The sequence below is a fragment of the Rhinolophus ferrumequinum genome, chromosome 19 (genome assembly GCF_004115265.2).
Source record: "Rhinolophus ferrumequinum isolate MPI-CBG mRhiFer1 chromosome 19, mRhiFer1_v1.p, whole genome shotgun sequence".
In the NCBI taxonomy this organism is placed as follows: domain Eukaryota; kingdom Metazoa; phylum Chordata; class Mammalia; order Chiroptera; family Rhinolophidae; genus Rhinolophus; species Rhinolophus ferrumequinum.
In genome coordinates, this window is record NC_046302.1 from 46,276,330 (window position 1) to 46,290,912 (window position 14,583).

The 14,583-nt window shown below is 44.4% G+C and overlaps 1 protein-coding gene across 3 annotated transcripts in view; it reads right to left on the minus strand.

Moving 5' to 3' along the window:
- Positions 1–14,583, minus strand: part of LOC117011643 (uncharacterized) — a 193,559-nt gene that overhangs the window by 13,714 nt on the left and 165,262 nt on the right. For 2 of the 3 annotated variants that reach the window (XR_004421041.1, XM_033087113.1), the window contains 2 exons: positions 11,806–11,864; positions 6,562–8,913 (listed from right to left, as the gene is read on the minus strand). Coding sequence is in view for 2 of the 3 variants with exons in the window: in XM_033087113.1 (XP_032943004.1) it covers positions 8,825–8,913; positions 11,806–11,864 (148 nt within the window). In the remaining variant the exon portion in view is untranslated. Of the gene's footprint in view, positions 1–6,561; positions 8,914–11,805; positions 11,865–14,583 lie in introns of those variants that run through there. The other variant, XM_033087112.1, reaches the window with a different exon arrangement.

Sequence of the window (14,583 nt, forward strand, 5' to 3'; positions counted from 1 at the left end):
AAAAGCGACTAAAATTACTAAAGGGACAGGGAAATACTAGAGGTGTAAAAGAAATGGCTAAAACAATTAAACTAAAGAGAAGGCTACGAGGTATGACAACTGTTGTCAAGGACCTGCAACAGGTAAGTGAAGCACAGAAAATGATTCTTCTTGTCTACTCTGGGAAAGAAAAATGGAAATGGAAGATTTTGTTTTTAAAAATTTAGTATTATTTTTTAAAATAAGACATGCACACACTTTAAAATGAAGGGAGTGCTAAAAGACATATTGAAAAATAGCTGACCTCTGACCCTAATCCTTCTCACCTCCAAATCCTGCTCCCCGGGCAGCCATTTTTGAAAAACTCTTAGCCGTTTTCAGCTATCTACCTTCAAATAATATGCTTATGCTGCATGTCTTGCTTTTACTGATTTTTTATATTGTTTGTTGATTTTTATTGCGGGACAAGATAATTTAGCTTTCATTCCCTCCTTTCCACTTTCCCGTCCTCCTGGCATTGTTACATTGCAATTTTTGCATAAGTCAATATTTAGAGTGTACATTGTTACAATTAGGTAGCTGCTGCTTACTGCCAAGCCAAGTAGTGTGCTATGATTGCATTTCCTTTTTGCGTGTGTCTTGGAGTCAATAGTTCTTCCCAAACATACCAACAGAGCTGTAAATCTTCTCCCTGGATTACTTTCCACTGGTAAAACAGAACAAGTGATATATTAGCGTGGTTTTCCTCCTGAAGACACCATTCCTGAAGCCCCTGTCTTCTTACTCCAGATAGACGACGGGCTGTCCACCGGGCCTGCTGCCCCACCATCATTCTGGGGCCACCCTTCCCATTATCTCTTGATGTCCTTCCGCCTCTGAATTAATTTCCTATAGCTGCCATAACAAAGTAACACAGCCAAGTGGCTTCAACAACAGAAATTCATTGTCTCAAAGTCTTGGAGGCCAGAAGTCCAAAATGAAAGAATGGGCAGGGCCATGTTCCCTCTGAAAGCACTAGGCAAGGATCTGTGCCAGGTCTCATCCTCGCTTCAGGTAGTTATTGGCTTGTGGCAGCATAACTCCAATCTTCAATGACGTTCTTTTTATAAGGACAGCAGTCACATTGGATTAGGGGTGCACCCTGCTCCAGTATGCCCTCACTTTCAACAATTACACCTTCAATGCCTCTATTTTCAAGAAAGGGTTAGGATGAGTTTTGGGGAGACAAAATGCACCTCAGAAGAGCCTCTCTCCCTTATTTCTTGTCTCCCATATGTCATGTACCTTCTTTTTGGGTTTATTCCCTCTTTGGGGAGGAGCACATTTCAATAGCTTCCCTCTAAAAGATGAATGAAAGAGTATCTCATATTTTGCATGTCTGAAAATACTTTTTATTGCCCAGTAATGGGCACGTGTTATTGATAATGTGGCTGGACAGAAAATGCTAAACTGCAAATCACTTTCTCTAAGAAGTTTGTTGGTGCTGTCCCAGTACCTTCCAGCTTTTTAGGCTGCTGTTGAGAAGTCTGATGTCATTCAGATTTCTAGCACTTTATATGTGAGCATTGTTTGTCCACGTGGTAGTTCGAGATTCTTCCCTTTATACCAAGTGCTCTGAGACTGGTGTGTTTCATTGCTTTAAGCATTTCATTTATCCTTTTAATTTGGAAACTCATAACCTTCTATAGGGAGAAGTTTTCTTTTATTTCATGATTTCATCTCTTCCATTTTTGATTTTCATCCACAATAACTCCTCCTAGTAAGTCCTTGGACTGACTAAAATTATTTCCAAAGTTTCTGATCATTTCACTTCTGTTTTCCTTCTCATTGACTTTTTGCTCTTCTTAGAAGATTTTTTAAGATTTCCAACCCTCCTCTTGACTTTTGAAAATTTTGGTTTATTTAATTTTAAGGGCTTTTACAAATTTTCTGAATATTCTTATTAAAAAATACCATTCTGTTTTTTATCCATGGATATAATATTTTTTTGTTCTTTCCCCAAGAATATTAACTATGGATTTTTAAAAATAGTTTTCTTTCCAATATATGGTGATGGAAAGAGAACTGACTCTGGGTGGTGAGCACACAATGTGATATGCAGATGATGTATTATAGAATTGTACACCTGAAATCTATGTAACTTTACTATGTGACTATGCAACAATTATTAGCCCAATAAACTTTAATTAAAAAATTTAAAAATTAAAAAAAAATAGTTTTCTTCTGTTCTATACATTGTCTCTGTTTTCTGAGTTCCTTTTTTCCTATTAGTTTGTCTTTTCTATTGGATACTTTCCCAAAATTACAGATTCTATGTGTTAAATTTCTGTCTAAGCTGCTATAACAGAGTTCCCTAAAACCCTACCTTCAATATAGAATTTAATTTTTTTGTCACATGCTTGTCCAGACAGAGGTTGTCCTGGTTATGTGACTCTGCCATCTTCAACATATGGCTTTCATGTCTGGGTCCAAGTTGGCTGCCTTGGCTCCCACCATCACAGCTGCATCCCACCCAGAGGGAAAGAGGAAAAGAGGAAGGGAGTACATGCCCATTCCCCTTGAGGGTATGACCTGGAAGTGGCACACATCACTTCTGATCATACCCTATTGGCCAGAACTTAGTCACATGGTCACACCTAGCTGCAAGGGAGGCTGGGAAAAAGCCTTATGCCCAGTTAGCCATATTTTCAGCTAAAACTCCAGAGTTTTAGAATTAAAGAGACTAGATATTAGTAAAAAGCTAGCATTTTTTGCCACAGTCCACTTACTACTGTATTGGTTAAGGTTTAGGAACTGGCCATAAAGCAAAAATCACTCTAGGTATTAAAGAAGAAAGGGATTTAATACAGGGGGTTGAGTGCTTTCAAAATCAGTGCAAGGGCTGAAGGACTGGGGTCTAGGATTTTCTGCTGACCTCCCAGCAACTTCAGAGAACTACCTCCCAAGGGAGCTACTACTTTGCCCCATTCACAGACAGGGAGTCAGGAGGCTGTCACAGGAAGAATTAAATTCAAGAGCACTTTGCCAGAGATGCAATCCAAGGGTCAGAAAGCTGCCACCACTCACGAGGCTACCACAGTCACTCACTTCCCACAAAGCTGGAGACGGACCCTGGGAGGGCTGCTGTAGAAAACCTCACTCGCCTGCAGAAAAACAACCCAAAGTATTAGGAAGATGGCCTCTACCTCCCTTCTACCTTCTAAAATTGTTCAAGGGCTTCTTATTGGTTGAATCAAATGTCTTCTCATACCCGAGCTGCAAGGTCACCTGGGGAATGCAGGATTTTAGCTTGCCAGGTTCAAGAGTATAAGACGACAACCTTAAAGGAGGCAGAGATGGAGCTGAGAGCTGACCCACCATATCCAAGACTCGGGTGGTCCTGGGCTGTTCGTGCATCTTTAAAAGTATAGCAGAAATAACAGACCAGTGGGCACCTTGCCTTTTTATTTGGGGGTGGGTTCCCCAAGTATTATTAAAGACAGTCTTTCCTCTGGGCCTTTCAGATTCTCCACAGGAGAAGCCCTCAACCTCCGGCCTGGGGTGATAGGCTGGTTACCAGCGTCCTGAAAGTTGGAGGTGTCAGCGCTTGGTGTGCAAGATTCACTCTGTCCTCCCTCTACCTGAAGTCTTTTGAGTTAAAAGTCTCAGTTTTTAACCTAAAAATTCATGTGGATTTTACAATCAATTCCATAATAAATCTTAGTTTGTCTTAATATAAAACTATTCTCTGCTGGATCTTTGGGTGAAGTAATGGCCCAGAAAGCTGTTCCATGCTTAATTTGTGTTTTAAAAACTACCCTCTGATGAATGGCCACAGATTTCCCCTAGAGGTATGTATCCTCTACTTTGAGAAATACAGGCCTGGATTATTTCTCTAATATTCTGGAGTCTGATAACTATTTTTCTCTTCTTAGTAGATAGGTAAAAATGAAAAACAACAAAAGAAAGGAAGAGAAGCTTGAAGAAGAACGACCTGCCTTCTATTTTAAAAATAAATCATAACAGGACAAAGCTGGAATGGAAAATTCAGAACAGTGATCAATACTTGGAGAAAAGAAAGCAAAAGGCCATGTTTTATTGCACGATCCACGCACTGTGTACAAGAAAGCAGCTAACTGTGAACACAGGTTTCCAGGGCTAGGAGGAGGTAGAGACAAACCCCCTTTTCAAAGAAAGGAGCCAGTAAGAGCCTGCTGGAAGTAAATTCAGTGCTTCTGGAAAATGCCACAGTCCTGTTTTGGGAAGTACCCAGCCTGCGTTTTATTACTGCCTGGGCACCAGACATAGCAAACCATGCAGTGTTTCCTTCCAGCTCTCTGACTGGCTGATGGTGGCATGTCCAAGGCACCACCTACTACCATGTTTGGGAGTCATGCTGGGAAAAATCAGTTGGTATGAATTGGGCGAAAGAAAATGAAAATGGAAGCGGTGTGCAGTGAAGTGAAAAAAGAAAGGTATACAGTAACTCCTTTGAGTGGGAGAAAAAAGAACGGAAAGGTGAGGGAGAAAGAGCTCGGGTGTGGGTTCCGCTCTGAGGGCAGAGCGCACACACAGACATGACGTCATCTGATCCTTTCAGCTCCGTCTGATAGCCTCGTTTTGCAGATGAGTAAATGAAATCTGAGCGAGGTTCACAGATTTGCTCACTGTCACAAAGACAGCAAATAGCAGGCCCTGCATTCAAACCCAGAACTGTGGGATGCCCAGCTGCATACTCTTTTACCTAGTCTCCTTCTGTGTCTGAAAGGGAGGAGCCAGGAGGCTGGGGTGCCGTCTGGGCTCCACCACTAACTGGCTGTGTGACCCTGGGCATGTTACTTACATGCTCAGCTTCTTCATCAGCACAACAGACACGATAATAGTATCTGGCTCCTTAGATGGTCAATGGGATTAAACGAGATAATACATGTCAAGTACTTAGCACAGGGCTTGGGGCATAGTAAGTGCTCAAGAAAGGCAGCCGCTCTTCCTTTGCAAGCACATGGGAACTACAGAAGAAAGGAGCATTGCTGGGAAATGACAAACAGAAGAACTCGGAATGTTATTCCAGGTAAGAGACTGTGCTAAAGGCATTCATTTCGCAGCCTTCCCCTGCTCTGGATGGAATCACAAAGAGCTACACTTCTCCGGCTCCTTCGCCAGCTTGTTTCTGGCCAATGCAAGGCTGTACCAGGCAGGGATCTCCAGAAGACAGAACCAATAGGCGACAGAAAGATGATAGATGATAGATAGATAGATGACAGATAGATAGATAGATAGATAGATAGATAGATAGATAGATAGATAGATAGATAGTTAGATAGACAGATAGATAGACAGACAGACAGACAGATAGATAGAAAGAAAGAATAAGATAGATAATGGATGGATAGATTACTGATAAATAGATTTATTTCGAGGAGCTGGTTCATGTGGTCATGGGGACTGGGATGGCAGGTCTCACATTTTAAGGCAGGCTGGTAAGGCTGGAAACTCAGGCAGGAGTTGATACTGCAGTCTGAAGGTGAGGGAGAACCTCACTGTTCCCTCTTAAGGTCATCACCTGACCGGACGAAGCCCACGGTGCAGAGTAATTTCCTTTCCTTAAGGCTGACTGATTGTAAATGTCAGCCATGTCTACAAAACACCATCATGGCAACATCTAGATCAGTGTTTGATTATATAGCTGGGTACTGGAGCCTATACAAGTTGACACAATACTAACGGTCACAGAGGCGTGGTCTGCATTAGGAGGTGGAGAGGGGGGCAGCACAGCGTGTGCACGCACAGCCCTCCTCTGATCAAGACCAGGGCTACTTCCGGGAGTCTGGAATGGATGAGGTGCTAAGTAGTGGGCAGCTGCTGCTGATCCCGAGTCTGTCAGCACCCCACTGTTTTGTACTAGCAGCGTCTGTCTGAACACATTGGGGCTGGACAGTGAGGAGAGTCCGGAGCTGAGGAGCCAAATTCCCACACATACACCCTGCCCCCTTTCCCTGCTTACGTGCTCCCCCAACCACTTAGCAATATCTGAAGGACTGTGCATTTGGATTGTTGTTTTGCTTCTCTGTTTCGCCAAGAGTACAAGCTCCATGAAGGCAGGCAGTTCTGCCTCTTCGCTCACTGCTCTGTTTCCAGCGCATACGACAGCGCCTGGCTCAGAGTAGGGGCTCCATGGACATCAGATGGAGAGCAACTTATCATTGCCTTTTGACCCCAAGGATATGCTTACAGGACCTGCTTCCACTATCAACTTTTAGTAGTGATGCTAATAGTCCAGGGCATGGCTGTTCTTCCAGAGATCCCTGCACAGCAGCCCGGAGTGGTAGGACATTGGGAAACAGCCCCCATTCCATGTTAGGTAGGGGCAGGAGCGGGTTGAGAGAAGGGCAAGGAAGAAAGTGGTTTCTGTGGCCAGGAACACGTAAGTCTGAGACTGAAAGCCATCAAACCCCCTGTGCGGCTCACATGCCTGCACACGACACATGACACCCCTGCCCTCTGTCCCACTAGCAATTAGAGCTAAAGGCTGTCTGACAGCAGATAGCCCTCCCCTCCCTGCCCCTCTCCCTTCCACTTCCCCTCCTCAAGCTTTGACACCATTTGAGCTCTGCTCGCTTTCTTCTCCTCTCATCATCTCTCAGGCTCTGTCCCTTCTCCACAGTTAATGAAGCGCAGACATGGAGGAAGGAACCGAAGTCAGGGGGGCAACCCACCGTCCGAGGCCCCTTGCTCTCCCTCCCCTGCAGGGCATTGCCCCTTGCAAACCCCCAGGCCTGCTGATTCAGTAGCAGTTCCAGCAGGCCCTGGAGCCCCAGGACGCCCCCACTGCTGGCTGAATGAAGTCACCTGTCCCTCCTCCCTCCAGCCCAGCACACTCTGGCTTCCCCTGTTCAAGCCAATGACCAATGGCTCCGGCCCAAAGCCACAGACGCCTCATTGCAACCTTTTCACTCTCCAAGGTCTAGATCGAGTTCCACTTCTCCACTAACACCAGCGCCCACAGATGGACCACTTCTTGGAAAGGACAAAAGCCTTACCACTATGGCTGTGTTGTTTCCTTCTGTGCTTCTTCCTTTCTCCATCCAGACTCTAAAGCCCTTTGCACAGTCCCCATTTCCTCCCACCCCGTCATCTAGCCCAGATGTGGGACATAGTGTATGACCAACGCATAAGGTTCCATTGCTTCATGGACCTCACCTGGGGGAAGCCATTTCCTCCCAGTTCCCAGACAGTAAGCTAACAGAATAAAAGGGACAATCACACTAAGAGCTTAGCCAAGACTCCCAGCCATCTGTACTCCTTTTAATCACCATAAAAGTAACACATGTTCGTTTTTAAAAATTTGGAACGTACGGGAAATAATTTTTAAAAGTCACATGTATTCTGGTATATTTCCTGCCACTGCAAATATGCACATTTTCAAGGAAATTGGAATCACGACAGTTTTTTTTCAATTGGAATATGAATATATTTCTCTATTAAGATGCTCACAAACATGACATAGTTTTTGATCCTTATTTTCCCTATGTTATTTTATAGGAAATCTTTCCATATTAAATAATTTTCATGCTGTTAAACACCTTTCAAACATGTCATTTTTCTCAGCATGCGGATGCGCCTTGCTGTACTGCCCTGTCTTTGGGGCACTCCAGATGTGTCCTGTGTCCCGTCGTCTCCAGGCTGTGCTCCACCATTTAGCCCCAGGATGTGTCTACACAAAACCCTGCTTTACCTTGACTGGCCCCTCCACCAAACTCCCAAGCTTTCTCTTCCTCCTTTATTCTCAGTCTTACCAAAGAAGCAGATAATCCTTAGGACTTTCTTGGCCACCACTCATCCCCTGCCATGGGCCCCAATTATGGTCATACTCACCCAAGACACTGTACCCAGTCAGCCTTCCGGAAGGTTCTACGTGCCCTAACACCCAGGGCTGGTGCCTGCTTCTCAGTCTTCTCTTCCTTGTCTGCTTTACCTCTAAGGGACCCATGATCACACCCTTCTTCCTGAACCCCACCCCTCTCTGGGCCTCCAGGACAGCGTCCTGCCTTGCTTCCATCTTTCTTCCTCTCTTTTGCTGCCATCTCCACCCCAACCCTCCGATGGGGAGGGACCGCAAGCCTCTCCTCGTCCTCTTTTCTCTTCTTGACCAGCCTGGACGCACCACTGATGTGCAGTAATGAGAGCCGAGTAAGGTGGTGCTGGGGGATGGGAGATCCCTGTGTGTCTACAGGTGGCTCCGACTCAGCCCTTGACAAGCTGTCCTCTCTAGGGCCTGACGTGACATCTTCAGAGCCTCTTTTCTGTTCTGGGAGGGCTCATTCTGGGCCTTAGACAAGCTTGCCTTTATTTATAAAGGTCAGTTCTTCTCTCTTTCGAGGGCCTTTAGGGGGCTTAGTAGAACCAGCTGGCACTGGAGCAAATAGCCAGAGCCCTAATTTCTAAGAGAAAATAGTGTCTGGGTTCACTTTCTAGCTGTGTGACCTTGGGCCTTGGGAAAGTTACTTATCTCTTTGTGCCTCAATTTCCTCAGCTGGGAAAACAGAGACGGAGTAAGGTTTACACGAATCATGGGTATAACATGCTTACAACAGTGCCTCATGTGTAGTAAGCATTTACCAAATGTTAGCTGTTATTACCAAGGTTCAGATCCTTCTCTCAGGCAGACGAGGAGGCAAAAAAGGACCCCTGCTTCACCCATGTCTCCAGAATGAAGGGTCCTGGGGGTCGGAGAGGGATGTCATGGTCCAAATAGATCGAGGAAGACAGGATTGGGAAGGTTGCTTTCCAAACCTTAAGTGTGATCTTTGTCTCTCCCTTGCTTTTTTGGATTTGTGAATACGTGACTGTATCCCCACTTCACCTCTCATGCTGGATTCTGAGACTCTTGTAGGCGTGAACTTGCTGTGCTGATCTTTGCATCTCCACGGCAACCTGCACACATCAGGTACTCAACTGATGTGACAAATGGAACAAGTTAAGGAAGGTATTAGAAGAAAGAGAAGTAAGGTCAAAAAAGCCAAGGGTGAAATCATCAATGTTTGAAATTCTCAACCAATCTAGGAAGTTAGCTTCCTGATAGTTGTGAAGCTACAGCTGCTTGGACTGAACAGAACAAAGAGCTGTGGGTTCTCAAACTATAGGCAGTTTGCTTTCCATTACACCAATGTCCCTACCCCACCCCCATTGATTACCCACCCCGACACAACATTGATTAGAAAGGCAGTGCGGGGAAAAAGAAAAGAAAAGGAGTATGTTTTGATGGACATGATTTTGAGATGTTGGAAAATGAGCACAAATGGTTACTAATAAATTTAAAATGAGATTCAAGTGACACCTGGGGACTCATCAGGCACTGAGTTGTGCATTAGCTGGACAGAAATCATCAAAGTATTTCTGTAACCGATAGGTGGAGTTTGCGGAAAACTACACCTTGACTCAGAATTAGTGAAGTGGGGAGGATGACACACCTTGTTATGGGCACCAGAGTAGATGGCAAAGTCAGTGCGGGTCATCTCAGGGCCTCCTGGGTGCCCTTGTGGGGCCCTCTGCCCCTTTGGTGTTGCCCCACCCCCATCTGCTGGGCCCTTGTGTTGCGCAAACCCCCGAAATGGGGCTTCAGTTGGACTGTTAACTGTGCTCCAGACCTGTCCCCCAACCTCCACACCCTTTTCCTCAGCAACCTGGCCCAAAATATATTGCCAGTGTAGTGTGTTGAATCGTGGCCCCCTCAAAATTCATTTTCACCTGGAACCTCAGAAAGTGACTTTATTTGGAAATAGAGTCTTTACAGATGTAATCAAAGATCTCAAGATAAATTAGTTAAGGATCATAAGGGCCCTAAATCCAAGGACTGGTGTCCTTATTAGAAGAGTAGAAGACACACACAGACACAAAGAAGACCAAGTGAAGATAACAGGCAGGAGAGATTGGAGTGATGCTGCCACAAGCCAAGGAATGCTGGAGGCACCAGAGCTAGGAGAGGTGAAGGATTCTTTCCTAAACACTTCAGAGGGAGCGTGGCCCCGCTGACACCTGCATTTCAGACTTCTAGCCTCCAGAACTGGGAGACGATAACTTCCTGTTATTTTAAGCCACCAAGCTGGTGATGGTTTTTTTTTTTTAATAGCCACCCTAGGAAACTAATACAGCCAGTGGGATGCTAGTAACTGAAAATGGGTAAATCTGGTGCCTTCAGGAGCGTTTATACTTTAAATCTAAAATATCAACTTGAGAACTGACGCCTTAAACCCAAGTGGATAAATCTCAGCTGGTGGAGTTGCCAGCAGTATAGTGCGCGAGTGGGGTTTTGAGGTAGGGGTCCTCTCCAAGTTCATCATAAGTCACCTCAGAATGGGACACGATGCTTCTGTCTATGTGGCCCCAGCAAGTGAGTGTGAATACCTTAGAAGGTGGTAAGAAGTTAATGGACATTAACATTCTAGTTTCCCAAGTCATTAACTCATGTTGGCTTCAGATGCAAGTTTAATTTCAGACTGGAACAATTAAGGACCTATGTAGAAATTGCGCTAAAAGTGGTTAGAAAAATAAGGAACGATATTAGGCAAGAAATTTGCTCTTTGGTGTGTAAACATTGACTGATCTATTTTCAAAGAACTGCATTGAGAAGGAAGATATACAAACGTGATCTAAAGTAGAGGTTAACTACGCTACCTACGAAGTGGTCTGAAAATAAAAATTTGTCCTAACTCTGAACAGACCTTTAGATCTAACTGCGAATTACATTCACTAAAGAGAAGAGGACCATGTGAGGGGACACCATGGGGACGCTGTCAGCAATGCTGCTTCAACCTTAGCTGCATGGATCTCACCTGGAGCACTTTGCAGGCTGGACAATTCTCATTCAGTCGTTTTGGGGTAGAACCTGAGATTCTGCATCTCGAACAAGCTCCCATTCAACTGAGACCACACTTTGAGAACTACTGTTATATTGTTCATTAACTACAACAACAACCAAAATTACAAGAAAGAGAGAGAGAGAGAGAGAGAGAGAGAGAGAGAGAGAGAGAGAGAGAGGAGAGAGAGAGAGAGAGAGGGAAGAGAAACATTTATATTAAAAAGACAGAGATATATCAACCACTACAAACTCCTGCACACGTGTGTGTGCATATGTGTGACAACCCAGGAAATTTGAACACGGAATGGATACTTGATGATCTTAAGGAAACAGTGTCAATGTTTTAGGTGTGATACGTTTTTTTGTGTGTTTCTTTTTTTTTTTAAAGAATACACTGCAATATTTATGGATGAGAGAAGAAGATGCCTGGGGTTTACTTAAAAACAACTCAGAGCGGGTAGGGAGGAGGAGAGGTGACACGCGGTTGGCCATGAACGAATGAAACTGGGCAATGGGGACATGGGGATTCCTTATGCTATGCTCTCTCCATTTGTACATATCTGACACTTTGCATCATAAAATGTTAAGAAAATATAAATCACCAGAGGGTAAGGGGGAGGGGGGTGGTAGATGAGGGTAAAGGGGATCAAATATGTGGTGATGGAAGGAGAACTGACTCTGGGTGGTGAGCACACAATGTGATATACAGATGATGTATTACAGAATTGTACGCCTGAAACCTATGTAACTTTACTAACCATTGTCACCCCAATAAACTTTAATTAAAAAAAAAGAATAAATAAATCAAGCAGAGGGTCATCTTTAGACTCATCCACTGTATATGCAGGGCCCACTGCGTGAGGCATTTTCACATGTGTTTCATTTAACTGTCACAACACAATGACCCGATTTTATGGCGGTTCACGGGGACTAAAGCACTGACTGGCCTGCTGGCACACGGCTAGTTGGTAGTAGGGTTGGGAACTCACGGTCAGGCTTTCTGACTCCAAGTATAGTGCTCATTCCATTGTGTCCGTGGTCATCACACCTACGAAAACAAAAGAGTCACCCGGGAGCTTATTTAAAATGCAGATTCCAGGCCCCCCACCCAAGTGTCTCTGATCTAGAGGATTTGGGGTGTGGCTCAAAAATTGTATTGTTAGTAAGTCTCTCCAGACGATGGTAATGCAGGTGAGTGGGAGGCTGCACCTTAAGAGACATGGACCTAGAGAGTTCAGCCAACTGGAATGAAAATGACAGAACATGCAGCCTTCCAAGGAAGACGTCCAAGGTCAGAAGCTCAAGAGAGGATTTGGTTAATTGTTGATTCTTCTGCACTGGGGTGACGAATCCGACTTTGGCTGGGTTTCTGGGCTCTTCCAGAAGGGCCACCTCATTAATGCTGTACTGAGGTGGAAAGGACAGGGTTTGAATCACCTAGAACAATCTCCTGCAGGGTGCAGAGCAGAAAGGTGCATTTAACTCATGAACAAATACCAAATACCATACTTCGCTTAGAGGAGAAGCTTCCCAAGTCTGTAAACATCAGTTGTTTTCCTCCTTTGCCTCACAAAGGAATCAGTTCTTGTCTAATTCTAATCTTGTCCCCTGATGCCTGCCAAAGCCTTCAGTTAACAGCCTGGAGTTCTCCGCTTCTCTTGGAAATGCTAATAGAGCAGCTGGCAGGGGCGAGTGTGGGGGGAGGATGTTATTACTTCCTTTAGAGATTTGGGGAGACAAAGTTAACTCCCCTCCAGACACCCTGTCTCTCTGATGGAGAAGGCTCCTGGGACCCGGTCTCATTCTTTGCTAATGAGCAGGATTCAGCAGGCAGATTCTGCCCTCTAACTCAGTGGTTCAGTACCTCAGCTACATATTTTTGTACCATGTGGGAAACGTAAAATAACTCTGAATACCTAGGGCCCCGTCCAGGCCATCATACCAGAATAACTACAGTGAGATCCAGGTGTTTGCATTTTTTGGAACTTCCCAGGTGATTCCTAAGTGCCCAGGTGTAGGGAATAGAAAATCATTTGTAATATACAGTCCTGGCTGTGTAAAAGTTGGCAGTGAAGTTGGGGGAACAACATAGGCCAACATAAATGTGAAAATAGTAATGAAAGGATTAAGGAGCAACTTGAGACATTTTACTGCCGTCGCTTGTCACCTGTGGACCCACTGAGGGGTTTCAGCAGAGAGAGCAGGTATGGGAGCTCTCAGGAGGCTTTCCTTATGAGGCTAACCTTGAAAGTTTGAAAGATTTGGGCAGTGGAAGGAGAGAAGAGGGGAGAGAAGGACAAAGATATGACTTCTCCAGGCAGGTGGAGGGGGCCCACACGCACGTTTCCAGGCCGAGCTTCATGATGTGAAGTCCTCCACTTCTAGAACACACTGACATTTTAGGATATGTCATTTTTACTTCCTCACTGAGACTCCAAAGGATTTATTGGAAAAAAGACTGTACCATGAATTAGGAAATCAAAGGAGGATGGGCAAACCTCAATCTCTCTGGCCCTCAATCTCTGTTAAATGAGAAGTAGGAAGCAAGAGAACTGCAATGCCCTCTTTCCACCTGAGAGTCTATAATTCAGGTCCCAGGACCATGTGATATAGACTCTTTGTAAAATAAATCTTGTGAAGTTATAATTTATATATCGTAACTGCACCTATTGTGAGTGTACATTTTGATGAGTTTGCACACCATTTGTATATCCATGCAATTACCACCATAATCAAGTAAGAGGACATTTTCATTACACCCAAAATTTCCTCTATGCCCCTTCCCAGTCAATTGTCACTCCCCCCTGTCCAGCTCTAGGTAACCACTGATCCAATGTCTGTCACTGTAAATTAGATTTGCTCTTTTTCCAGAGGTTAATAAATTACGTGATTAACATAATCTTTTGATTCTGGCTTCTTTCATATGGCATAATCTTTTGAAATTCGTCCATCACTATATATTAGCAGTTCATTCCTTTCTAATACTAACGAGCATTCCATTGAATGGATATACCACCTTTGTTTATACATCATCTATTAATCTGATTTCTGGGCTATTATGAATAAAACTGCTATGAACTTTTACGCCTAAGTTTATGTGTGAACATATATTTCCATTTCTCTTGGGAAAATACCTAAGAGTGGAATTGTTTGCATGGTCACATGTCAAGTAAAATATTTAACTTGATAAGAAGTCGGGAAATCTTTCCAAAGTGGCTGTACATTTCACATTTTCACCATTAATATATAGGTGTTCTATTTGCCCTACGTTGTTGTCAACACTTGGTATTGTCAGTCTTTTTATTTTAGCCACAGGGTCTGCTTACAGGGTCTGCTTACATCATACGTTATGCTTACACAGCAAGGGACAGAAGGGCCCTCAGGGCATTTCAGCGGGACCCTTGTATTATGCCGCTTGGCCCTAGGACAGATTTGGCCTTGTAAAATATAGGTGACTCTGTGTTGTTTGAGGTCCAGATACCCTGGTCAGTTTCACTGGAAGTTAAGATCAGGGTGAGCCTGGTGAATTGACTCAATCTTGACCATCCACAGTGGATGCGGCTTTAAGTTCCTCTGCAGTCTGATTTCATAGGCCCAGTCCTCCAGCCAGTGCCTCCCTGGGCTCTGCTAGAGGGCTCCTGACACATTTTTAATGAAGAGAGGCCGCCTTTGGGTAGCAAGATGCTTTTCTTCCCACTTGTGCCAACCCCTTCCTTTTATGACATGTTTTAATGAGGGGGGATGAAAAGAGAAAATGAGTGCCAGAT